The sequence below is a fragment of the Manacus candei genome, unplaced genomic scaffold (genome assembly GCF_025592945.1).
Source record: "Manacus candei isolate 608988 ecotype Guabito, Panama unplaced genomic scaffold, ASM2559294v1 h1tg000017l, whole genome shotgun sequence".
Classification (NCBI taxonomy): Eukaryota; Metazoa; Chordata; class Aves; order Passeriformes; family Pipridae; genus Manacus; species Manacus candei.
Genome location: NW_026138065.1, coordinates 27,503,174 through 27,528,738, shown reverse-complemented (window position 1 = coordinate 27,528,738; position 25,565 = coordinate 27,503,174). Strand labels below are relative to the sequence as shown.

The following is a 25,565-nucleotide window of genomic DNA, read 5'->3' as shown; positions in this document are numbered from 1 at the left end:
GGAGTAGCGGAGCGAGGGGCGTCCCGAGGCGCGGCCGTGCCCGGTAAAAGGGCTGCGAAACCGCCCCGCCCGCGCTGTGAGGGGCGGCGGGACGGGGCTGCGGCGGCGATCCGGGGGACAGCTGCCCCCGCCGTCGAGGAGAAACTGTTAGTCATCGAGGGAGCTCCCGGGCGTGTTTGCGCGGTGACACACGGGCAGGGGGAGCAGAGCCGGTGCCGCTCCCGGCGCGGGGTTTCCCGCGCTGGCCGCTGACCTTCAGCGCCCTGGGGCGGCCGCCCCGAGGTCCCTGCCCTGGCCGCGTGGCCGCCGGGATCTTCCCTCGGGAGGGCGGCGGGGGCTTGTCTCCGCTCCCCCCTCGTCGAGCCGAGAGCCAGCAGTGAATGCTCGTACTCCATAGAGAGCTTTGTTCGCGTCCGGGGATGCCCTGTGAGCTGCTCTGTGGCGGACATAGCTCCTGATAATTCCTCAGTTGTCTTAAAAACCAGAACTCTTGTCTGTATAGAGTGAACTATTTCGTAAGGACCTTTGTGCTGGTTATGTGTTTCGTTTTTATTTTCTTTTGTTTGTTTGTTTCTTATACCCAGTAGAGCTCTCTACCTTAGGGGCTGTTCTGAAGAGTCGCTCCTGGTGCTGCAGTATCCGCATTTCCTTGTTCAGGAAAACGTAGTTCTGGGTGCTTTGTCTCTGAGCAGCACTGCTTTGTGGGAACCTACAGAATGGGAAGTAGTGCCAGAGCCCTGCGAAGTTGCTGAGAAGGAAACACGCGAAAGCCTGCTGCAGGCTTTAAAATGGCTTTCCTAAGAGTAAAAGCAATGCCAAAATGGAAGACAAAAGATATGCCACACTGGAAATATATTGTGAAGCTTGAGTTTATTAATTCAGTTAAAAAATATGCATAGATCTTTCTGAAAGATATATTAGTACCTGAGAAAAACAAGTTATTTTAGTACAGGAAAAAACCAGAATGACGTCCCTTTAAGTCTGTTCCTGCATGTATGAGAAATCAACAGCGTTTTCAAAGACTCGAAATTTCCTCTTACCAGTTCACTGTACAATAAAAACACATTGCTGCGTTTGTACAGGCAGACCACAGTTAATGAAACTTTGGAAGCTTTACACGTTCTGAAATGAAATGCAGGTGAGCTATCTTTGTGGGTTTGTCTCTGTGCGCAGCTTGTTTGTGTTGTATCTGGTTTTGTATTTTGTATCCAGCGCCCTGCTGCAATCTGGTAGGTGCTGTCTCAGATGGGTCCAAGTTAAAGGGCTGTTCTTTGGGTTTGCTCCTGATACCGCCCAGATTGGTGTTTTGCAGCATTTATCTTGGTTCTCTTTGAGGTTTTTTGTGGCTTCTTATATTCTTCTGATACACTTGTCAAAGACTCAAAATAAAAGCTTGATCCTAGCAATATGAAAACTTGGGAAGATTGAAGACTCAGACACATCTTGCATTGCTGCTGTCAAATGATGGTGTTTTTTGGAAAGATGAGCAGCATCAATAGGCTCAGAAATGCCTGCCTTACTGTAAGCTCATTTTCTATGTAAATGTACCAGTTTGTTCAAGATGAGAAGAGTTATCTTGTTATCAAATTGCCAAGCTGAGCGACACAAGCCCTAATAATAAGGAACAATAAATTTTATTATAGCCTTTTGCCCTTTTTTCTTATTTTTTTTTTTATTTCAAATACTTAAATGGTACAAAGATAGATGTATCATGTTGCTTTTTGTAGTATGGTGCTTCATTTGGCTCCAGTTTGCAGGACCTAATAAAGAGCTCACAATGCATGATTTCACTAGGTTTCCAAATCTGAAAAAATGATTGTTTAAATGTTGCTCAGTGGTTTTGAAGGGGAGTTACTCTACGTGATGTTGTTCCCCAGCAAGACAATGGAAATGAGGGACTATTGACAATAGTGTTGATCTTACCCTCTTTCACAGTTGAGGGAAGTTTCTTCTTAGAATCAAAGCCAGTAGAGCAGGCATGTGGCTAAACAGATACAAGGACCTGAGTATTGCAGTAGCTTTATTACACAAGTACTTTGGTTTCCAGGGGGTTGGGAGGCAGTGTATTCTTTGTAACTTTTGTGGCAATTTTAACTCTTTGTGCTGGAATACATGACCTTATTCAATGGCTATTCTATATTAACTTTCCTCAGCCCACAGCTTTAAAGGTAAGGCCTCGCATATTGGTTATAAACAGGATAATTTTATCAACTGTTGGAGATACCTCCTCTTATCAAATAGCTGAATGCTGATTAGGCAGTGCAGTGTAGGCTAGTTGTGGTTTGCTCTTATTAAATCATAATTACAGCTCAGACAAATTATAATTTAAATGCTTCGAGCACATTACTGACTCTGCCATATAGCAAAAAGAAAAAAAGTTTTGGTCACCAAGACCTACATACACCATGTGAAACTATATTTGGAAAACTGATGTGATCTTCATTTTTCAACTTTTGGTCTGTAATTTACAACTGCTTCAGGTCTGTTTGGAGAATAAAGTTCTATTCACTAAAGTACTCAGGAGAGGTTGACACCAGCGCGAGGAGATTTTCTGTTGACTTCTGTGAACTGCGAATCAGATCTGAGGAGATAAATCCAGCTCTTTCTGAAGCCAATAAGAATTAGTGTGATACTGAGATCTGAGCTAGGTTTTTACCGGGTCATTTCCAGGTCTTCACTACAAATTTGGTAAGTGGGCTTTGTGAAACTCCCCAGGTACAGGAAAGTGGGGGAATCTGCTTTCAGGGAAAGTCGCAAGGATGTATGAGTCACTCCTGAAGTATCAGGAAACGATGCAAGGTGGGGCTGTGACATGCACTGTGGTCAGCAGATCAGAGAGATGAGTGGAGAGAACATGATCAGTGCCACTGGGGTATTTGGCAATCGAGCTTTAACTGAGATTCTTCAGAGGCTGCAAACCTGATTGGTTTTGGGTGTATACCCTTGTGAAGATAACCAAAGTCTGGTCCCTAGAAAATAGGTCATGTATTATAGCAGATAGCAAAACATAATGTTGCTAAGGTTTTTCTAACAAAATCAATGGATTTTCAAAATTCATTATGGCTTTTAACTGGTTAAGGCTGACAATGATAGAAACAATCAGAAACATTTATGCTCAAAAGTGCCAACAGCTATTTTGAACAGTAGATGTTGCTATGTACGTCACCTATGTTATAGACTTGTTCCGGAACTTTATTAGGGTAGCTCTAGGATGTTTGCATTCAAATTTTTTGGCAGACTGGACCATCTACACAGAATGAAGCTGTGAAAGGACTGTAGGAAGAGAACAGTGTTGAGAAATTATATACAGTATCTTGTCCAGAACATGTTTCTGAATATTCCATGTCGTCACATATTGACATATGCTGCTGCTCAAGGAACTGCAATAAAACTGGTGCTTCTGCGCTTTTTATTTTTCCTGCAGGTTTGAAAACCACCATATAACAGGTAAGTCTTGTTATGCTGATTTGAATAATGAGAACATTGAGAGTCTTGGAGAACTTCGATGTTTTAGCCATATGGAGCTGGTCAGGTATAGAGCCAGTAAGAAAACAAATGAGCAGTCATGTCTTTCTGCTAGACTGAGTGTCTAACAACTTCCAAACACTAAAAAAAAAGCTAGTTTACACGTTTGTTTGTTTGGGGTTTTTTTGCCTCTTTCTATATTGTGACTTTTTTTAATAATAAAAAAAGTTTAAAAATATGTCTGTGTATTTTGACAAAATTTTAACGCACACTGGAGATGGAAATTAGTTCAGAGGCAGTGGCAACCCTCATAAAACTGTCCTCGGCTTCAGAAGCCCACAACCTGGGTCTCTGTTGGGCTGGAGACCTTTGACTAAAAGTAAGAGTAGCTACTAAGAGGTAAAGGGCTGTTGGTTCAGAGGTTCATAAAACTAGACAGGGTGTAGCCACAGGAGAGAAATGCTCATGCCATTAACATATGTTCTATTTGCGTCTTTGAGGATTATAGAAACCAACCTGTCTGATACGTTGTGGCATCCTCACCGCTCTGCCAGGGCTTAGTCTTAACTGCAGAGGGTGGGGTCAGTAACAGGTTTGTCATCCTCGTCTCTACTTACCTGAAAATGCATCTCCGTGGCTCTATTACTGACAGCATTTTTTAGAACATCTATTGTCAGCATTCAAAGCTGCTTAAAATGAGCAGCACTGGATGTAAAAAACTTAGTAACTCTTCATTCCAACTCCTGTGTAGCAGCAAGGCAAGCCTTTTGATTTCATACTGTGCCCGATCCCTTAGAACACTCCCTGGTTTAGTGAGGTTTGGAAGGGGCTCACAGGAAAACAACAGATCACAAGTTGTAGTTAAAATAAGCTCCATTTACACTAAAATAGTTTCAATTCTGGCATCTAATACTTTTTCTTTTTCCCTTCTAGCCATTTTCTGTGAAAGAAGATACAGATGGAACTTTGTCAAAACACTTGTTAAAAATTGTTTGAAGAGTCCTAAGTGGTTTTTAACATGTTTTATCACATGACAACATCTCTGTGCTGTGGGCAGAACTGAAGCAGATGGTTATACAGACAGATAGTTGTCCTGTCTCAATGTGGTGTTATCAGAAGGCACACTGAGTACTTCTCTCACAACCTGAAGGTGTCTGCCATTGAATTTGCTTGTGCTGGACTTGTCTTATATAGGTACAGGTTGCTGCAAGGCTAGTGAGGGTGTGGATTTATAGTTTGTCAGGTAACCCACATTAACAACCTATGGACACAGCTGTGCCCAGCAGTGAGCAGAAGCCGTGTGTTCCTCAATGAAAACAGGGTCACAGCATGCACAGAGGCAGTTTCCAGGGAGCAGCTAACACGCTGTAAATCCCCACCCACTCTTGCCTCACTCTAATTTGTGTGCGTAGTCATACCCCAAGCAAAGGTGAATAAATACACCCATGAGCTGGGCAGAAAAATCTCATCCCACAAACGCCATTTAGCATAACACAACGGACAGCAGAGAGTGGGGTTAAGAAAGCTGGGTTTACCATTGGTGTCGGGGTTTTTCCCCTCGCTGAAATAAATTGCTTTTGTATTGTGACTACTTTCACAGTTCACAAGTTTCCCTTTTTTTTTATTCAGTTAGCAATAGCTGTTACCAAAGTTCATCTGTTTCTCTTTGCACTTTAATTTACAACCCTTGTACTAGTCATTTTATTGCTTCAACCTCTGAGTAAGAGAATTTTTACAGCTTGTTCATACTGAACTCGGAGAAACAAGAAGGCTTTTTGACCTGTTGTGGTGTAATTATAGACCCCATTGCTTCTTGGGAGGGGCATTCAATGTTTAACAAACTGTGGCAACTCTAATTTAACTGTGTGGAGCCTGGACCATTGGATGTGAGTTAAAAAAAATGAAAATCTTGGACTTTTTCCAGCTCACATTTTAATTTGTCTGTTTTTAGTCTCCAAGAGGGCTGCCCTTGAAGTTCTGTCTTCCCACTATGAAACTTCATGCAGCTCCTTTCTTAGCAGTATGAGGGCATTGGAGCCAAATAAAACAATTTTCTCTTCCTTCAGAAATTATAGCTACACTACTCTTGATTAATCCTTTCATGGCATGAGTCTTCTGAATGCCATGCCATGAAAGTATGGCTCTTGACAACAAAAAAACTGTCCTGTCTTAATTACTACTATTGTTACTATTATCGTTTCTTAATCACTACTACTGTTTTCCCTATTATAGGGGATGTTGTCATGGACAAAGATTCAATTGTTTTCAACAGTATAAAAACAGAGAATAAATAGATACCATGTTTGAAAGACTTTGTGATCTGAATTTTGTGATCTGAATTATGTGATCAGTAAACTTTGGAACTGGAAAACGAAATGAGAAAAATTTGATTAAATTAACACATTTTGTCCAGTTATAGAATAATAAGCCAGCTAGGTAAGAGTTTGAAGGCTCCCACCTATTCTTCAGCCACTCAAACAGCTCTTATTGAAGAAATGCTGAACTTGCCTTCAGGAAAAGAATTAGGATGTTATTTTGAAAGCACCAATGTTTTTCTACTTTTGATGTCCCTAGATAATAACATAAGATATATTTCCTGGATAATAGATTGCTTAGATATTTTGTAGTTTAGTGTATTAATGAATGCATATACATTACATCAGTGAGACAAAGCATTTGTGTTATTTGCCAGGCGGAACGGAACACTTTAGCTAATGCCATTTTATAAAAACGACTTCTTAAGTAAAATTCTTGACGTTTTCTTTGTTCAGCCACATTTGCTTCAGAAATGTTTTCAAAGTCCAGGGTTTGCTAGTTGTTTCTGAGAGGAAAGCGGAGAAAAAGGGAAGCTGAAGAGTTCCCATTTTTCAGTGTTAATGTAGGCAACCCGGTCACTCTGTGCGTGCGCAATCCGCCGGCAGTGCCCCGGGCATGGCTGACACACACCTGCTCCTTGCTCCTGTGCCTCAGGAAGCCTGATGCTCTTGGCAGCTGGAACAAATGGCTCCAGCGTCATGGAGGTATAGAGGAGTCCTGTTTATAGGGGTCTTTGCACAACTCAGCACGAAGAAACGGCATGGGCACAACCAGGTAACAAGTAACCGTGGTTATTAAATGCTCGCAAATCCAAAATACAACCTCCAGTGGCTTAGCAAAGCTACAGTTTGGTGGATAACATCAGATGATTCAAAAAACACGTAGAGAAGAACTGTGCAGATCTCCTTTCCCTCTGACATAAAATATGCACTGAGAGTTTTGAGTTACCCGTGTTGAGAGATCCATCATTCATCACTTGCCTTTTTGTGATATGATAGTGAAGACGTAATGTAGTCTATCCCATCTATTTATTTTGACAAAGCAATTTGAACTCTTCTGATAAGACTGCTTCATTTCATTTACAACCAGCACACAAGTGCCAATTCTTAAAAATAAATCTTAAGGGCTTCCCCTGTCTGCTTTGAATTAGTTAAGTTCATAGAAGATATATCAATCTATTTACAGTAGGAATGAACAGCAAGTTCAGACTTATGTCCCTGGCACTTTACGTGGATTTGCTGCTGCAGAGTACTTGACTGTTTTGAAGTATGCAGGAGCAGCAGCATGTTTAAACATGCACTGTGTTTGCTGGCAGCCTTCACCTTCTTTTACCACTTGCTGTATTAGTCTAGTCAGTGCAGTTGTTATTCACTCTTCAATTTGAAAATAATTTTTTTCTTCTAGTTCCTGAATTTCTCAGTACCTGAGGACACCTACAGCTGTCCTGGGACTTAAGTATTAGAAAATGCTGCTGCTATATGCTTAGAAGTTCTTTTCAAGTAAACAAAGCTGGAAACAATTTTCCTGCCCATTCATCCATAAGTGACATACACTTAAGTGACACTGAACCATTTCTAGTTCTAATCATACTGTCATCATGGCTGGGCTTTGTGAACAAAGATTTGGGAAGGGCTCTACCCACGTTTGTCACAAGAGCGTTGGTGGCTGAAAAGGCCAATACGGGATAGGCACGTCCGGTTGCAAAAGGTACAGCAGAAGGACTCTTTAGGTGGTAAATTCAGCAAGACAAAATTCTTTCTGCATTGTCTTTTCTTCTCAAGGGTGATCCTGCATGCGTTCTCAAAAGCATCAGCAGCGTTATAGATGGTGTGTCTCCAGGCCTCCTGATTGAAAGCCAGAGTAGATCAGTTATGATGATCAATATGGCCAAGGCTGAGATGTTGTTTCAGGGAGTCCTTGTATCTTCTCTTGGGGGCTCCTCTCTTGTGGCAGCCGGTGGCAAGTTCACCATAAAGCAAAATCTTATGGAGGCGGTGGTCCTTCATCCTTGAGACGTGTCCTGTCCAACGCAGCTGTGTTCTCAGCAACATGGCCTCAATACTTGTGATTGCTGCTTGTTCTAGAACAGATGTATTGGTCACACAATCTGACCAGTGGATATTTAGGATTGTACGGAGGCAGCGTTGATGGAAGCGTTCTAGGAGACGCAGGTGGTGGCGGTAGATGACCCACGATTCAGAACCATATAAGAGAGTAGACAGCACTATGGCTCTGTAAACACTGATCTTTGTACTGTTCTTCATGTTTATTTTGCCAAACTCTTTTATGAAGCTTTCTGAAGGCACTGTATGCCTTTGCTAACCTGTTGTCTATCTCTCTGTCAATCCTACCACCCCAGTAGATGAGGCTACCTAGGTAATTAAACTGCTGGACTGATTTGAGCTCTGATTTGCTGTAACATTTATCAAAAGCAAGGATTTAGCTGTAAGGCACCTTTCCAGTGTCCTTGCTCACTATCTCCAGTAGCAAACTGGTAAGGCATATTCAATCTGTTATGCTTAGCCCTAGCCCTGACACCATGATGCCATAATAATTTGTTTCACACAACTCATCTAAATCCTTACTCTCTCTTCCCACGTAAGAAAAAAATAGGTTTCTGGTGTTAGATGTGGGTTCAGCTGGTTTACCTGTTCCTCTTTAATTTACTGAAACTTGTGTGACTTGCTCCACCCTTTATTCTGAAAGAATTAATGACATGTCCAAAGTTTGCTTTTTAGATGCAAGTTTCAGTTTCGTTATGGTCTTTAGGAAGGGAGTTTTCAGCCTGTGTGCATTTAATTTAGAACATATTTGACTGAGAGGCCAGGCTCCCCCAGCAAGGTCAGCAGTCCTCTCTAGAGGGAAGAGATATTTTTTTTTTCTATTTTTCATTTCTATTTTTTTTTCTATTTTTCATTTCTATTTTTTTTTCTGTTTCTCTGCAAGACCTGGGAAAAGTCTATAATTGGAAAATACATATTTTATTGTGAACAATGATCTGCATTTAAAAGAACCAATGGTGGTTCTTCATGACTTTGCTTGAAAAGAAATATCACGTGTTTTTCCTGTGGTACTTTATCTTTCTTAAACAAAATAAACATTCACTGAAAGGATATCAGAGCCCAAAGGCAACTCAAAAATATTAAAATATGGAAAAAAAGTAGGTATACTAAATATAATTTATCAAAACACCAATCCTCTTCTTCTTCAGTGATGCTTCTTAATCTATCTGTAAACATCTCAATCACTGAAAGATTTTAAGGTTTTTTTCATGTAAAGGAAGCTAACTGCTCTGCAGCTGCCTCTTTGGACCAGCTACTGGATGTCTATATAACTATATATCTCGTAGAATCAAGTTCCAGAGTATATATGGACATTTTTTTATTCAGAAATAAGATTTTGTAAGACTCCTAGGGATTTTAAACACAGGTTTTATTATATATATATAAAACATAATTTAAACCATATAAATATATTAATATAAAATTAAAATTATTTATATTTTTATATTAAAATACGATTTCAAACTGTAATTACATATAAAGAGTGGCTAAACTGATTTAATGTCCATCTACAGGAAGTATTAAGAATGATGTACAACATGAATCCCAGTGTACTGTGCTGGACAAACACTGCATTGTCTCAGTTTAAACTGCTGGTGGTGAAACAGCGCTCCCTGATGTCCAGCGAGCGACTTGGAAGTCTAAAAGTTTCATTTTTCCCGATATTCTTGGATGAATTGTTCAACAACCCTCTAAAAACAGTAGTTAATAATATGCAAAGTTGAGAATCAGCTAAGTCTATTATATCATACAGAGGACTTAAGTAGAGTTCTGTTTCCTTATCGTCACGGTGTTCGGGCATCAACCTTTCCACATTGATGTTTTTCCATAGTGTTTCCAAGTTGAATCCTTGAATCATCCCCATCTCAACAATCCTACATCAGGCTTCGGAGTCCTGCAAGGAAAGAAAGGTGGAGTTCCAGACGTTCTCACAGCTCTTTCTTGTAACTTCAGTTTCCTCAGAGTCTGAGCCAAGGTGATGCAGCTCATCTGAATCAGAGCAGGGCCCTCAGTCCTGGCAGGAAGGGGACAGCACACTGGGGGAAGAGAGTGACAATATCTGTTCGATAACTTGATCATGACAAATTTTTGAATGAAAAGAAAAAAAAACTTTTAATATTTTGTTGCAGAACCACCAGCTCAAAAATTATTTTAGAGAGGGCAGACCTGCAGGAAAAACCATACAAACCCTGTAAAGCTCTGTGTGGATAAAGACTTACACTGTGAACCACTTTTTACTGATATAAAGGTATAAAGAATAAGGAAGCATGCACATCACAATTATCATTGCAATTATGTTTTCCAGTAGGGGAAAAACAAAAAGAAGTTTGTTTCCTGGTCTGAATGGTTTAGATGGTTATATGGAAGTTTCTGTACCCTGCCCTTCCTCTGTTTTTCACAGTTATCAAATTAACAGCAATTAATTGATGAGTACTTTGAATTCCTTAGATGAAAAGTATTATGCAAAAATAAAGAACAATTTAATGAAGGGTAAGTCAATGTGAATATGTTTATATGAAGAGACAACCTCAAAGAAACACACTTTTGCCTGACTGATGTATTTGGTATTATCTCCACTCCGCTGCCAAGTTTCCTGATTTTAGCGTTTCATACAGAGATGTTGTTAGTTACTACATTTACCACTTGATATGTCTTTTATCTCCCTACCTGATCAGAAACTTGGTATGTCCTTTCCCTGAATATGCTCACTAACTCAGAGCACCTAAATAATCTAGCAATTTATTAATTAATACAAGGAAGGAGTAGAGAGTCCTCTCTTCTCATTATCATAACAGATGAGGCCAGTTACACTTTAATTGGCTTGTACAGGAGGAAACAATGAAAATGGATGTATTTCTTCCTGGATAAACCTTTAGCTCTTATAACAAAAGGCAACATTAAGATTTCACACTGAATCTTGCTAGTAAAGGGAATTTTTCATTCTTATTATGACATTTTAATAGAATGCCTTGGACTAATTGCACGCTACTACATGGATTGCTTTGGTGGAAGCAGGGTGTCCTGCACCTGTATGTTTGATATTTAGTTAGATATGTCTTCTCCCTCGTGTTGTGCATCTCCTAGGGAGATGTTTATCATCCTGGGGAGATGTTTTAACCATAGAATCAAAGAATGGTTTGGGTTGGAAGGGACCTTAAAGACCACCTAGATCCAAACCCCTGCCGTGGGCAGGGACACCTCCCACTAGACCAGGTTGCTCAAAACCCCACCCAAATGGCCTTGGACACTTCCAGGGATGGACGTGTCATCACCAGCTTCTCTGGGCAACCTGTTCCAGGGCCTCACCACCCTCACAGCAGAGAATTTCCTCCCAGTATCTAATCAAATCTCTTTCAGTTTGAATCCCTTCCCCCTTGTCCTGTCACTACACGCCCCTGTAAAAAGTCCCTCTCCGTCTTTCTCGCAGGCTCCTCCAGGCACTAGAAGGAAGGGAAGAAGGAAGATTTCACAAAGCTGTTGGGGCAGCTGAGAGACTACAGTCAGGCTTCCCCACGGCCCCTGACGGCGAGGACTCCCTCACGCAGCGCCGCCGCCCCGCCGCCCCCGCTCCCATTGGCTACCGCGGCGCGGGCGGCAAGCGAAGGGGCGGGAGGTGAGAGCGCCCCGCCGTTCGATTGGCTGAGGCGGCCTCCTGGCGCGCGCCGATTGACTGCGAGAGGCGCCACTCCGGGCGCGCGGCGGCGACTGCGGCGTGAGGGGGAGGCGGCTGAGGGAGGCGGGAACGGAGCGGGAGAGGAGAGGGAAGGGAAGGGAATAGGCCGCCTCGGGCTTTCCCGCGGGGAAAGAAAATTACAGCCACAACTGAGGGCTTTTTCCTTTTATGTGGCAGCCAGCTAAGCCCTGGGGAGTCAGGTAGGCTGCTGTGAGCTGGCCTCAAACAGCCCCATGTGGAGAGACCTTCTGAAGGAGTAAATACATTTAATACCGCCTAAAAACACCTTTCCTCACTCTGCATTTGGTATCCTCTTGAATTTTGCAGTTACAAGCACCTCAGGTATGTTTCCTTGGTTGTGCCTTCAGGGTATGCCCGACTTGAGGGAAAAGTTTAATTCCCGATGGCTGTAACCAAATGTTAACAAAGTTAGGAGCTCAAGACTTGATTTTAATGTTACATGGCTTCTTCATGGTTCTGCTGCGTTCATTCTATTAATATTCTTTTAAAAAGACACAATCACAAATTGGAGCAGAGAAGCACAGATTTTTTGGTAGATCTAAGTAAGGGTGTGGAGCTATGAGGATCTGACAAACAGCAACTTTTTATGGAAAGGCTCTTTTCCTATTTTTCTAAATTTTGATTGGAAAAAAAATTGAAGGCACCTACTGAAAAAAAAAAAAGCTTTATCAAATTAGACCTAAATCGAAGGACTCAACATAGTTGGCTTAGGGCACAAGGCTTAGATAATTAGTACTGATAAAATTGATTTTCCATCACCTGACGTATAAGCTCTACTGAAACGCTTCGTGTGAACTAAAGAAATGTAGAGTACCAATGCTCAAACTGACTGTTTTTGTAGTTAATTTCTTCTTCTTTTTTAACAGGAACCTTTACTTACCGAAATGAAACACAATCTGGTGTGTCAGACACCTCCCACTGTCACTGTTCATGTAAAATCGAGTGCATCCAGATCACATCAGCAAAAAAAACTTTATAGACTAAAGAGACCAGCTTTTAAAGACCATCAAGAAAATTGTGAAAAAGGGGTCCCTAGTCAGAAATATAAATGTCCAAAGGGACCATGTCTAGTTATTCAGCGTCAGGAAATGACAGCTTTCTTTAAATTATTTGGTAGGTTAATAATGACAGATACAAATGTATTGACTGAACAGAATGTTTTCTAAGCTCAGTAATTTTGAGAGTGCTTTTTATATGAAAACTAATGGCAATTCTTTATCTAAACCTATTTTGTTGTTATATTTTGGTGTATAAATATTTAATGCTTAAGTTAAAAATACAAGAAGGGCTACCAAACTGATGAAAAGTATCTTTTTTAAATTGCAAATGAAACCAAGGTTGTTTTGAATACCACCATAGACAATCCAAGCACCTCTTCTTTATCTGTGTCTCTTTCATATAACATTTAGTATTTATTTAATTTAGTGAAGACATCAAATAATAGTGGAAGGTTACACTTGGTTTTTATTCGACCCTTAAATGCAGAAGTGACTCAGAGAGGTCGCGGTACTTACGGTCCATGTTCACCGACAGTGGTGCTCTGACCACAAATAAACAAGTATTGCCCTGTAGAGGCTGCCAGGTAATCAAGGTGCAGAGATCTCAACAGTCTGTAGTTCATCCAAAATAACAGTGTGGTACTACCTGGAACCACTGAATGCAGGAAGAAGTGACCCAAATAGAAGAAATACTTGTGATTTGTCACCTTCACTTGCTGTTACTGAGAATGGATGAAATTTGGTCACTAAATTTTCCACCTTGCCTTTATGGTGGTTTGTCTTCTTTTGTCCCTTAAGTTTTTTCACACCTGATCTCCTACTCCCTTCAGTTTCTCTGTTTCCACTGGTGGGTCTGGTTTCTTTCCTCTTATTTGGTTTAATGAAACGACCATCTGTTATTTATTTACAAATACTCTCTAACATAAACAATTTTGGTGTTTGAAATGCTACAACTTTCGCTTGTTGCAGATGATGATCTAATCCAAGACTTCCTTTGGATGGACTGCTGCTGTAAAATTGCAGACAAGGTAAGTGTGTTTCCTTCTTAGTTAACAGAAAATACATTGAGAAAGAAATGTGCCCTTAATCACTCGATACTTTAATGCAAATACAGAACATAATTTTTTTCTAATGGATTCATATGGAAGTTTCAAGAAACTCAATTCATGCTTTCGTCCTTGATGAAAATGATGAAATGTCTTGGTGCAAGATAAATGTGCTAGTCAATTTAGGAAATAAGGTACTGAAATAACACATTGATACTTCATTTTACATTTTAAAACAGTATCTCTTGGCAATGACTTTTGTTTATTTCAAGAGGGCTAACTTCACAACAAGTGAGCATACCAGAATTAACTTCTTCGTTGCTCTGTAAGTACTTTTAAATTATCTGGTTTTATTAGGATAAACTTTGCATTATTTTATTTCTTTATGACACTGATCATTATGATAAGTGATGAGACTCCTTTGATGTGCAGTTGTTTGGGTCCTATATGAAGAATAGAAACATAAGCAACCCGATTTAGGGGGTGGCAGGGGGAACTAGATGGTCTTTAAGGTCCCTTCCAACCCAAACCATTCTATGGTTCTGTGATAATCTACATACTGTACATAAACAGTGCAAATTCAACATTCTCCCTCTGATGGAACAAGCTTGAGCAGCAGAGAGGGGATTTTGCATTGCTGTAGTGATACATAGTTAAAAAAATTAAGAAAAACAAACCTGAATCTGTGAACTTTTTAAAGCATTACAAGAAATATATGCAAGACAATACATGGCAACATATACATGGCTCACAGTTCCCGTTATAAGACATATTCCATATCTTTGCCAGCCTTTAAGTCATTTGTGCTGGACCATTTCACCGTGATATGCATCTCAGGAGTAACTTTTCATTAAAGTTTCTGTCACCATGATTTAAGTCGACTGTAAAAATGTTGCTAGAGAATTTCTGAGAATTCTTTTGAACAGTTGTAAAATGTTTATACTTTGAAACAGAGGAGCAATCTGTACTCTGTCTTTCCCAAGCCTACGTAATCCCTCCATATTTGGCTATACCTACAGGCATATCTATCTATCTATCTATCTACCTACCTACAGGATTCTGCATTTATGGTGTTGAGATCACCTTTTTCCATAACAGCGCTTCTCAGATGCTCTGTTTGCACACTAGTGAGGGGACAAAGATGGCTGTTCCTTCTGGGTAACATCCACAGAGCATGGAGGAGGGAGCCCTCTGACTCCACTGAAGGGAGAAAAGCCAGGCCAGAACAGCAAAAGGCTTAGAAAGGGACAAAGGGTCTGGTGAGACTGGGACTAGAGGGAATATTGGGGTCAGGAGCAAGTGAGAAAACTGGGGAGGAGACTAAAAGTCGTAATTTTTTCAGGTGTGATTTACAGTTTAGTATCAGGTGGGTCCAGAGGAAGTAAATGTTTTCCTGTTGTCTGAGAAGATGATCCAGAACCAAGGAGCAGAGACAGTGAAGGAAGGGAGAAATACAGACATTAAAAAAATCATTTAAGGTTTTCATTTATATCTGAAGGTAGACCTGTATTTATTTGTTTGCTGCTAATTTAATGTGAGCAACATAATTGTCCAAGAATAGCTAGAATCCATAGAGTAGAAAACGTAAAGTTTAAGATTTCATATAATAGTTTAAAGCTTTATTTAGAGAAATAAATTTCAGTCAGAAACCCTTCATTTTAGTACAAGGGTTTCTTGTCGGTTTGGAGAAAGATGTCAGTTCTTGCCTATCTACTAATTTAGGAAAATCTAGGGTAAAGCAATTTTTATAAGAGCTTGTTTTTATTTACCCAAAGGATGCACAAGGAACTGATTAAGAAAATATTGTATTCCAGAGAGAAGGCTTTATTTTGTTAGCATTTTTTCCTCACAATACTAGAAAAAAGAAACACTTCAATATGTCTTTTAATGTTAGAAATCATTCTGATATACTGATTTAAGACTGAATAATATTTACAAACACAAACATATATATGTTTGAAGGTATCTGGCAAACACAGTTGAAGAAGACCACGAAGAAGCAAAGTATGACATTTTCCCATGGGCTTTGGGAAAAGCCTGGAGAAAGCTCTTCCCTGATTTCTTAAGGTTGAGAGATCAACTATGGAGTAGAATTGACTACAGGGCTATTGTGAGCAGACGCTGCTGTGAAGAGGTAGGGAAGTGGGTTTAATATTTTAGGTGCTGAAATTACACCAGTTAACACCAGTCACTGATCTAGCTGGGCACAATTGCCTCCCTGAAGTGCATTGACAATCCATGGGAAAGAATAGATGCAGCTAAAATGTAATGGTCCATTTATCATCCATGACTTTTTTTTTCCTTCTGCGTTTAAAATATAGTTTCAAATTACGTTTTTAAAGTAAACTAGAATATTTTATATTGCACTACTGTTAAAAGTTTCTATTGGCTAGAATCTGCTTTATGCCAATATTTTTTATTTAAAATCTACCTTCATTTCTTTCGCTTCAGCCACTTTAGAAATAACTTTGTGTGCGTGTTTGCTTTCAATCTGTAAGTTTGTACACAAGTAAAACCTTCAAATAAAAATCCCAGCAGCTCAGGTGAAATTTTAATGCCTTCAAAACTAATTATGCCATTTCAACTGACTTTTCAAGGTAAGAGTTTTTCACTACATTTATGAAAAACTTGGAAAGTTTTAACACTTTTAACATTCTCTTCTATTAATGCAGTGTTACAACCTGCAATTTCCAAATATATTAGGAAGGAAAAAATACATTCCTCACTTTTGAGGCAGAATGTGTATCTGGAAAAGGCCTTGTCATGTTCTAAGTATATAACGCTTACTTAGAGCTGGCAGAAAAGAAAAGGGTTCCCTCTCTGGGGATGGGATTAGATGCTTATAGGAAAAGTACAAGGAATAAGGTGAGTGCAGAATGCTTTTCCCAGCATCTTCTCATATCATTAGTTCAGTGATGTTGTGAACAGGAATATCCATCTAGTTGATGTTTAGTAGTTAGGCAAAGACACCATCTTCTGTCCAACATGCAAAGAATGAGCTGGTGTTTGTGATGATTCACCTGAATATACAAGGCTGTAAGTTGTTATGTTTCCACATCTGGATTACTTATTCCTGCCTAAGGTAGCAAACTTTCTAGTGGGATAGCAGCAGACAGATAATACATGATACCCACTTCAGCTATGTTGTATTAATTCCCCGCCATACGCTAATTGGATCCCTTGTTTTCAGCGTACGTTTCCCCATCACTTTTATGTTTTCTGACCCACTGGCTGTCCCAATAGGTGATGGCTATTGCTCCAACACATTACATATGGCAGCGAGAACGTTCCATGCACCACAGTGGAGCCATGAGGAGTCACTGTGATGAAGTCCAGCTGCCCCGAGGGCCCAGCGCTACCCCTACAGACTGCCTGCTGTGCGGCAAGAAAGGAAGGTTTGTGCGACTGGGATTATCATCTTCCTCCTCATCTACCGACACTTTGGAGATGATGGAATTACATTCCTCCCAGAATTCAAAGGATGCCCTTCCAACTGAAAAAATGCTTGTTGACTCTCCTGCTTATGCCCAAGGTATGGTTTAATATTGCAAATAATTTCCATTTAGTTTAGGCAACTGAGGCTGTATTTGCCTTTCAGAGGAGCGCAGGGACTTTTGTGTCCTTCCCTATTACCTTGGCAGAACTTTGTTTTTACTGCCACAGATCCATTTTCATTTTCACATCTTGTATCTTGACTTCCTAGAAGTACCAACTGCTTTACACTGAGCCTCTTCAAATTATCTTCATCTGCTACAGTAGATTTTGGGTTGCACTTCAGTCTATTTAGGCACTTATTACCATTCTAGCATTATAAACGAAATTGAAAATTCCATTTTAAACACTTAGGAGTCGCTGGAAGAAACAATAAAAATACTGAGGTGTGTCACGTGAGTTAAAAGAGAGGGTGTTACGTGAGTTAAAGTGCTCTTGCTGAGACCACTGTTCTTAGAAAGGGCTGGCTGCTCAGTTGTGGTCATCAATTTGGACACAGGCTAAATCACAACTCACATTTTCCTTGCATCTCAATTTGACAGTTGACAGTTTAGACTTCATTTTCAGACTGAGGTACGAGTAAGAAACAGTACAAAAGTTTGTGAAAATTGGTGATGTGTTTGAATCTCTGCACATTAATCTACTCAAAATAGCATCCTCAGCCTTTGCACGAGAAGAACCATTACATACAGAAGTTATGGGGCACACTGATTGTTAAATAATTATTGAAAGTGGAACACACTTGGGATGTAAATTTCCTGGGGCAGCTGTATAAGGCTTCAGCTCTGCAAAGATACTTCCATGCACTTAACCACTGGCGAGTTCCTAGTGTAGTTATTTAATGCAGGGTTAGTTATTTATAGCTCTGTATTTTTTATTTGGATATGTTCTCATTAATATCCACTTTTCACTATTATAGTAAGATTGTGTTACTGCTTTTGACAGCTTCAGTAAAACTTAGTGATTCTCAAGGGACCCCTCAGCTTTGAAAAATTTGGTATTCGAATCTTTCCTGAGATACAGAACAAGTCACGTGTCTACAACACATCACTTCATAATTTAATGTGTTAAACAGCACCAGATGCTCATGTGAGACCCTTAAAGACTTAAAATTAAGTCTATTTTTACTTGAGAAATCTTGCTTTTCATATCTGGTCAGAAAAAATTGTGTTTACTTTGATTGTTTGAGAATGTTTTATATAAAGCGAAGTTCACAATTAACCAGGCAACTTTCAGCATGAGTGGCAGAAGTGAACCAAAGCTGTATGTGTCAACAACTGTCTTTCTCTCGAGATGAGCACAGCTTTACCAAGCAAGCAAATCCAGTGAATTTCAGTAGCTCTTTAAGTGGTGCTTTAAGAACACTGTTCTTAAAGAAACCGGCAGTCACCAGTTGGTAGCCAACCAAGTATTCATTTAAAAGAACAGACTTTGATCCCTTATTTTCTTATTAAATTTTTTTTCTCCTTATTTCTGGTAGACTGTCAGAGACTGTCCAGCAAAAGGCAACCATGTAGCACCTTGAACCAAGATAAATCCATGGACTGGTTTATAAGCAATGAAGAATGAAATACACCCGATGAGACAGAAACAGATGCTGTGATTTGCAGAACAATCTGTGCTGCATCACAGATCCACCAGACCTGATGATTCCCTTAAAACTTTTCCCTTTAAATAGTAAGTGGGGTTTCAAACTTCACACGAAGTAGAAATCAAAGCAGTCATTACTTAAAAGTTACACAACTTGCAAAATGTAGCAGCTACTTTGCAATGTTTTATTTTATTCTGATACAATATTCAAATTAGCAGCTAACGCAGCAGCAGCATCAAGAAAGCAGTGGCCGAAACTTTCTCAGCTTGGTAAGGAATGCTAATCAAAAAACAAAAGAAGTTACTACTTCAGTATTTCAGTATGCAATGATTATTTTATTATTTTAAGTTTTATGATTTCATGACATAGTAACACGCCAAATGCTAGTGCAAAAAAAAAAAAAGTAGTACTTTCTGGAAATAAAATATCACTACACATTTAAGATAAAAAACAGTTTCCAAGTGTCTCACCTGAATGACCTTCCTGCCAGTAAGATGGCCTAGCAATGTAAGGCACTGAGCGACATGTTTCAGCATCATCAGAAAGTGATCCTGTGAGAAGTACATTTAGTTTGTTACTTCTTTCCCACAAGTTTAAGACATACATGCAGACTAGAGTTGCCAATGTGCACAGATTGTTTTACCTGACAAATTTTTTTTTTTTTTTTTGCTTCTGTTATGGTGCTTTGTTGACACCTATGACTCTTTGCTCTAGTATGGATTTTGCAAATCTATACTGTATATATATATATCTGTTGTATATGTGTACATATATATGTGTATGTGTGAGGCATCCTTTTTGGACAGCGTGATTTTTAAAGCAGAGCACACTGGCACTGTTTCTTCTGTGGAATTCTTAAGTCCATCAGGGTCCTCTAAAGCAGCCTTAGGACAAATAAAAAAGAACTGAATTTTATTGAAAAACAAAAATTTGAAAACGGTAGTAAAAGAGCAGTCATTCTTTTTTGCAATTTATTTTCTATTTAGTCTAGATTATTAATAAGATATTTAAAATTAAACAATTACTATTATAGTCTTTTGCAAATTTGACAAGGTCTAGGCTGTCCAAAACCTTGCTATTCTCAGCTGATCTAAGAAAAAATACTGCCTCTTCCTACACTGGATTACCAAAGAGCAGTAAGAGAGTGTCTCATCAGCAGTAATGTTCTTACCATTGTATTCGCTTTCTTTAAGAACTGCTTGATCCTCAATGTGGATTTCTTCATATTCCTTTTGAGGTGGTTCTTCAATATTTTCTTGAGTTTCCACCATTTGGCTTGATTTGCAATCCTTGATTTTAGCAGGGAGTACTAACCAGTTTCTGTGAGTTACCTCAACAATCCTTTCACACAGAAAAGGAAGCTTGCAGGTCCGTATTCTGTCTAAAAGGTCAATAACCTGTGTGATGCTTTTGAAGAAATGCAAAGGATAAAGTAGTATTTCAAAAACTCAAATCACACAATCTCAATTCTAATGTGACTTTGTCACATTCTTTACCTTTGAGGTTATAAGAGTCCTTCAATTTTAGGGTAAAGGAATAGCAACCTGACTACTGAATTTGAGAACAGTACAGTTACTTTGAGGATGTCATAAAGTGCAGACTTCCACTGATCAGAATGAGAACATTCCCAAAGGAGAGGCCAAAGGATTTGGGCAAGTGTAATTTAAACCGAGTGCAACTCCCTAAAGAAGTTACATGTGAGAAAAAACCCCAAACTTTGCTAAACATTTCATTAATGCTGGATGTGAATTTTAAAAGAAGTTTGGTTTTGTAACAATGCCAGCTGTAAGTGCCAGAAGTAAATACTTACTTTGCTAAATACACAGCGCACACACCACCCTGTTTCAGGCTTGGGTGTACAACAGGCAGAGCAGACTGAGGGTTAAGCATATCCAGAACTATCTGCAAGAGAAAGATACATTAACATTTACTGGGAAAACAGGTATATCTACCAATGTAACACAGCAACACTTGGAAAAAATGTTTATGGAAAATAGATGCATACAACAGCAGTATGTAATCGTGCCTCTCAAAAGCTGAGGTCCACACTTCTACAAAACCAAGTCCTTGCTACTTCCAAGTGAATTTCTACTAAAACAAGTAGTGTTTCACCAACCAAGCAGGCCTGTAGGAAGTTAAACCTCCTTCTAACTAAATTCCATAATGCTGACATGAATAAAAACTTTTAGAAGACTATATTTACTAACACATATGAATACCTATTTCTCAAATGTAAAAAAAAAAAAAAAAAAAAAAAAGTGTTCAGGTGCATCTTTATAATGAAAAGAGCACACTATGGTATCAACATCTGACTTGCTTGTTGTTTCAAGATTTAGAACTTGTCTCTGGCAATTTATCCATCTTCTACTAGAAAGTTATGCAAACTATGAGACAATCGGATATGCAGTATATGATATTTCCTGTTGATTGTAAAGTTTTTTAAAATGGTATTTTTATGTTATATATATACTACTTAAACCATTTAAAAAAATTGTCAGTTGTTTAAAGCATCTCGTAAGTAAGCAGTTGTAAGCAGTTTTTCTGCTTTACAGGGAAGAGTAGTTAACATAAAGCTGTGTTCTCCCTTTAGAAAATCTGGATACAAGAAGCAGGACAGGAGAGCAACCAACAGCATTCTTTAACTTATGCTTGAGTTACATTGTCCATTCTATAAAGCTGATAGCAAAGTGATTATATATTTATATTTTTAATAAGGTTATGTATTCTTCTGAGATTTAATGCCTGAAATATGTATCTCAGTTATAAAAATATCAGTTTCTGACAAATACAAGGAAGTAAGTTGGTCTTTGCTTACAAGACAGCAGTAATTAATTGTTATACTTCTAGAGTACAGCTTTATCACTCTTTCATTTGGGAAACCATAACTGAAACCTTGAAAATACTTGTAAATCCAACAAAACCCCCCAGTGTTTCTTTCACTGATGAAGACGCGACTGTTTTTTCTCATGTTAAACTAGATATGGGAATCCTGTTCTAAGTGTGAGCACTAGAGGTTTTAATTTCTGTAGAAAAGATACATGTCAAATGGACTTTTTGGACTCACTGCGTCAAGTGTTACAGATTTCATATCTGCAGCAGCTGTGGAAATGTCTCTAAGAATGAAATCCACGTTATCCGGCCACTCGTCCACGTGTCCTATTTCCCATGCAGTTCGCCAGTGCCTGTAATTCTTCTTAGCTAAATTATGATGATCATCTCTGATTTCATAACTTATAACACGTCCTTTGGGCCCAACTGAAAACAAACAAAAGACACTACACTTAAAAGAAAGTGCAGCCTACAACATGAGGACACGTTTACATCTCAACCTCACTTTGGGAAATAATCCCATAGGAGGCAATCAATTACCATCTATTTTATTCTTTACATTTAAAACAAACATATGCAGAAAAAGTGCCATGTTAGTTCTTTTACAGACACAAATCCATCAATCCACAGATGAAATAAAGCAGTTACAGTAGTACAGACTGTTCCCAGCATGTCCTCCTGAAGTCACTCCTGCAGCAAAGGACGACTTGAGCATCTGTGGCCCTATCAGCCTGTGATTCTCCTGCCAGAGCTACAAGAGGCACCAGCTGAGAACGCTGCAACAGTGGTCACAGCTCACACATGCTATAAAGCTGACAGACAGTGACTGCTTCTGTTGTTATTAAGATTTGAAACCGATAGTTTTAAAGTTTTTTGACAATCCTCGTTCTGTGCATAGTTTGTTCTTCATCTGTTTTTCCTCAGGGTTGGGGAAAGGCTAAGAAAACTGCCAGACCTGCTCACTGATCTCAGCCCCACAGACAAGTTTTCAAGTGTACTCTTTGATTTACATAGGCTCGTGTAATTTTCCTGTTATTGTTTGCAACAGCAATAAATTATTTTATTAAGTCTAAATTTACTATCCTGAAATTTACCATGTTAAGTCCAATACACAATGCTCCTCATAAAGGATACATTACCAGGCTGTCCAGGCAGACAGCAGTCTGTGCACTGCTATTCTATCCTTGTATTACTCCCATTCCTCAAAGCTATCACACTGTTGGCTTTTCTCTCTCCTTGCTACTTTGGAATGGGCACAGGCAGCTTTCAGCAACCACCAACTCAGAGGGTCACGTTCTGTGTCCTTCTAAGCCATTTCAGTTTGAAGTTGCCAGGCTCCTTCCCTCACCTGTGTGATCCCACTGTGAATCCATTCAGATAACAGAATAAAAGAAGCAATGTATTTCCCAACAGTCACTCCTTGATCCAGCTCACCAAAGGCTGGAGCCAACATGTAAGAAGGGAGGGTTTCAGCAGGTTGCCTTGGATCACCTTAAGCAGTTGCAGAATTGCAGCACCAAGTCTTTGTTACTTGAGATTATCAGTTTAGAAATATCAGAAGAATAAAATTGTTCACATTGGAGGACAGTCTTACTCATTCAAAATAATTCCTACATTTTGTAATTGACTTTTTAATGGGAAAAATAAGATCTAGTTAAAATAAATAGGTAAAACTCTTCGTTATTGTGAAGCTAAAGTATGTCAAGCTTAAATACATCGTATTGTCCAGTTTTCAAGGATCTTAAAGTCATGGCAAATACCACAATCTTAATTTTGTCTACTACTGCATGTCAGTAGTTTCTGGGAATGATTAAAGAAAGAATGGAAAAGAAAACAATGAGTAACACGAAGGGAGGAGATTAACAAAATCTGTTAAATCAATGAGAATTTTGGAAATTAAATACTTCCATGGACCACTAGATTTAAATTCCAGCATTTACCTGTGTGGCAGCTGTTTTTCTTGTTGGGTATCACTATTTTGAAGTGCTGAAGGATACAGAGTAAGCCCACAAAGACAGAACAACCCGTAAACATTTCACAGAGACAGCATAGTCTATAATGCAGCTTTTTAATGAACAGTGGGATATAGTAAAAAAAGAAATGCTAGTTTTACAGCTCAGTTATTCAGTATTCAGTTACTCTGAGTGCCCTCAAACATTGAACATAAGCCTTCAGAATATGCAACTTGTGCTTTTCTGCTCTGTCAGTTCAAGATGATCCATGATGAGGTTCTTGTCTTTACCCTCCCACGTCCTTTAATATTGCAAACAGTGGGGTTTTTGTTTCCTTTCTTTAAGGAATTTGTTCTATCAGGAGCCCATAAACCAGATTATCCTGAAATGTGATCCACTAAGAGGGTGCCTATAGATGAGCTGAAGCTTAAGGCTGAGGTTTCACCCTCACTCACATGGCTGAGTGCGAGGGCTCTCTACCTTTAGAGCACTGAGAGCTAGATCGAACCAGGCTGGCTGTAACGTGAACAAACTAGTGTGCACCCACAGAGGCATTTTCACTGGTAACCAGCAACTGGATTACTCACCTGGTCCATTAAGATGAGGAAAAAAGAAACTGAGAAAAGCAAGATATTGGAAAAACTAAGATGATTAATCCAAAGTCAAAAATAATTACGGCTGAAACTCAGCTTTCTGCAGGGCCTTCTGTAACCGTTTGCACCACAGCCCTCTAAGTAGTCAAAATGGTTTGCAGTCCCTGCCCCAGCTCTGGTGTAACTTTCCTTCAACAAACTATGTCTGAACACGTGAACCGCAGCAAAGCTTTTAAGAACGAAATCACAGAATCAATCAAGTTGGAAAAGACCTCTGAGATCATTGAGTCCAACCTTTGACCTAACACCACGCTGTCTAATAGACCATGGCACTGAGTGCCACATCCGATCTCTTCTTAAACACCTCCCGGGACGGTGACTCTACCACCTCCCTGGGCCACCCACTCGAATGCCTGATCATTCTCTCTGTAAAGAACTTCTTCGTACTGTCTAAGCTAAACCTCCCCTGGCACAGCTTAAGACTGTGCGCTCTTGTCCTACTGCTGGTTGCCTGGGAGAAGAGACTGATACCCACCTCACCACAATCTCCTTTCAGATAGACTAGTACTATGAGAACCATGAGCATCTGATCAAAAGGAAGGCAAGGTGTGATAAGAAAATAAATAAATCCTGTGTTTTCTAAAACCAGGTCCTCACCTGCCCGTGACAGAAACAAGCTCATAGCGCCAGACCCGCTGCCGGTTTCTAACACGGTGTCTCCCGGGTGGACATCCATCATCATCAACATCGCGCTCACATCCTGCGGGGGGCGAGAAAAACACGGCACGGTCACCAGCCTCGAGAAACCGAAAGGCGACATTCTGCCAGTGACCAGTCCCGGTCAGGACTTGGTCCCCACCCACCTTGGGGTAGGCGATGGTGGGTCCCCGCGGCATGAGCAGCACGTACTCCTCCAGCGACGGCCGCCTCAGCAGCAGCCGCTTCCCGGCCGAAGTTGGCAGCACCTGCCCGGGCATCTGCCCGATGATGTCGTCGTGGGGCAGGACCCCGCCGGGGCCGGCCAGCACCGCCCCGCTCGCCAGCCGGCACATCACCTTCAGCGTCCTGTCCTTCTTCCGCAGCTCCGCCAGCGCCAGCTCCCCGGCGCGGAACGGCGCGGGGAGCGCTCCCGCTGCCTCAAAAACCCCACCCCGAGGGGCTGCGGTGGTGGCCGCCATCTCGTCCATCTCCCCCTCCTCCTCAGGACCCCGGGACGGCGCCGGCTCTGCCGCCGCCGCCGCCGCGCACCGCGACACCGCCGCCGCCTCCTCGGGCGGCAGCAGCCGCCTCACCCGCTCCAGCGGCGACAGCGAGGCTTCCCATGCCCTCCTCCGAGGCCTCCCTACGGCGGGAGAAGACGAAGAGGATGATGATGACGATGAGGAGGAGGACGAGGAGCGGGAGGCGGCGGGGACCGCCCGGCGCAGCGCGCGCAGGGCCCTCATGGAGCGGGGAAAAGGCGGGAGGGGAGAAGCGGAGGGAGCAGCGGAGGGAGCGTCGGGCGCCGCCGGCGCCCTCGCCCCGCG

At 40.5% G+C, this 25,565-nt stretch overlaps 2 protein-coding genes and 1 long non-coding RNA gene across 6 annotated transcripts; 2 read left to right on the top strand and 1 right to left on the bottom strand.

Annotated features, from left to right (window-relative positions):
- Positions 1–36: 36 nt before the first annotated feature.
- Positions 37–5,742, top strand: LOC127469403 (uncharacterized). Its single transcript, XR_007903966.1, has 3 exons — positions 37–2,688; positions 3,238–3,447; positions 4,399–5,742. It is a non-coding gene; the product is annotated as an uncharacterized LOC127469403 (long non-coding RNA).
- A 5,845-nt stretch (positions 5,743–11,587) lies between these two features.
- Positions 11,588–18,669, top strand: SPDYA (speedy/RINGO cell cycle regulator family member A). Of its 3 annotated transcripts, XM_051783601.1 has the most exons (8): positions 11,616–11,717; positions 11,845–11,859; positions 12,405–12,651; positions 13,506–13,564; positions 13,822–13,907; positions 15,545–15,716; positions 16,826–17,114; positions 18,555–18,669. In XM_051783601.1, exons 3-8 carry the CDS (start codon positions 12,423–12,425, stop codon positions 18,641–18,643), a joined length of 924 nt encoding a protein of 307 aa, XP_051639561.1. In that variant the 5' UTR covers positions 11,616–11,717; positions 11,845–11,859; positions 12,405–12,422; the 3' UTR covers positions 18,644–18,669. The 3 variants fall into 3 exon arrangements, with proteins under 3 accessions (XP_051639560.1, XP_051639562.1, XP_051639561.1); XM_051783600.1 differs by having other exon boundaries at positions 11,588–11,859; XM_051783602.1 differs by lacking the exon at positions 11,845–11,859 and having other exon boundaries at positions 11,604–11,717.
- Positions 18,670–18,755: 86 nt separating this feature from the next.
- TRMT61B (tRNA methyltransferase 61B) lies at positions 18,756–25,565 on the bottom strand. 2 transcript variants are annotated; one of them, XM_051783588.1, is made up of 7 exons: positions 24,903–25,565; positions 24,697–24,799; positions 21,730–21,920; positions 20,476–20,567; positions 19,837–20,072; positions 19,136–19,216; positions 18,756–18,944 (listed from the first exon to the last, which is right to left on the bottom strand). In XM_051783588.1, exons 1-7 carry the CDS (start codon positions 25,482–25,484, stop codon positions 18,901–18,903), a joined length of 1,329 nt encoding a protein of 442 aa, XP_051639548.1. In that variant the 5' UTR covers positions 25,485–25,565; the 3' UTR covers positions 18,756–18,900. The 2 variants fall into 2 exon arrangements, with proteins under 2 accessions (XP_051639548.1, XP_051639549.1); XM_051783589.1 differs by lacking the exon at positions 18,756–18,944 and having other exon boundaries at positions 19,081–19,549.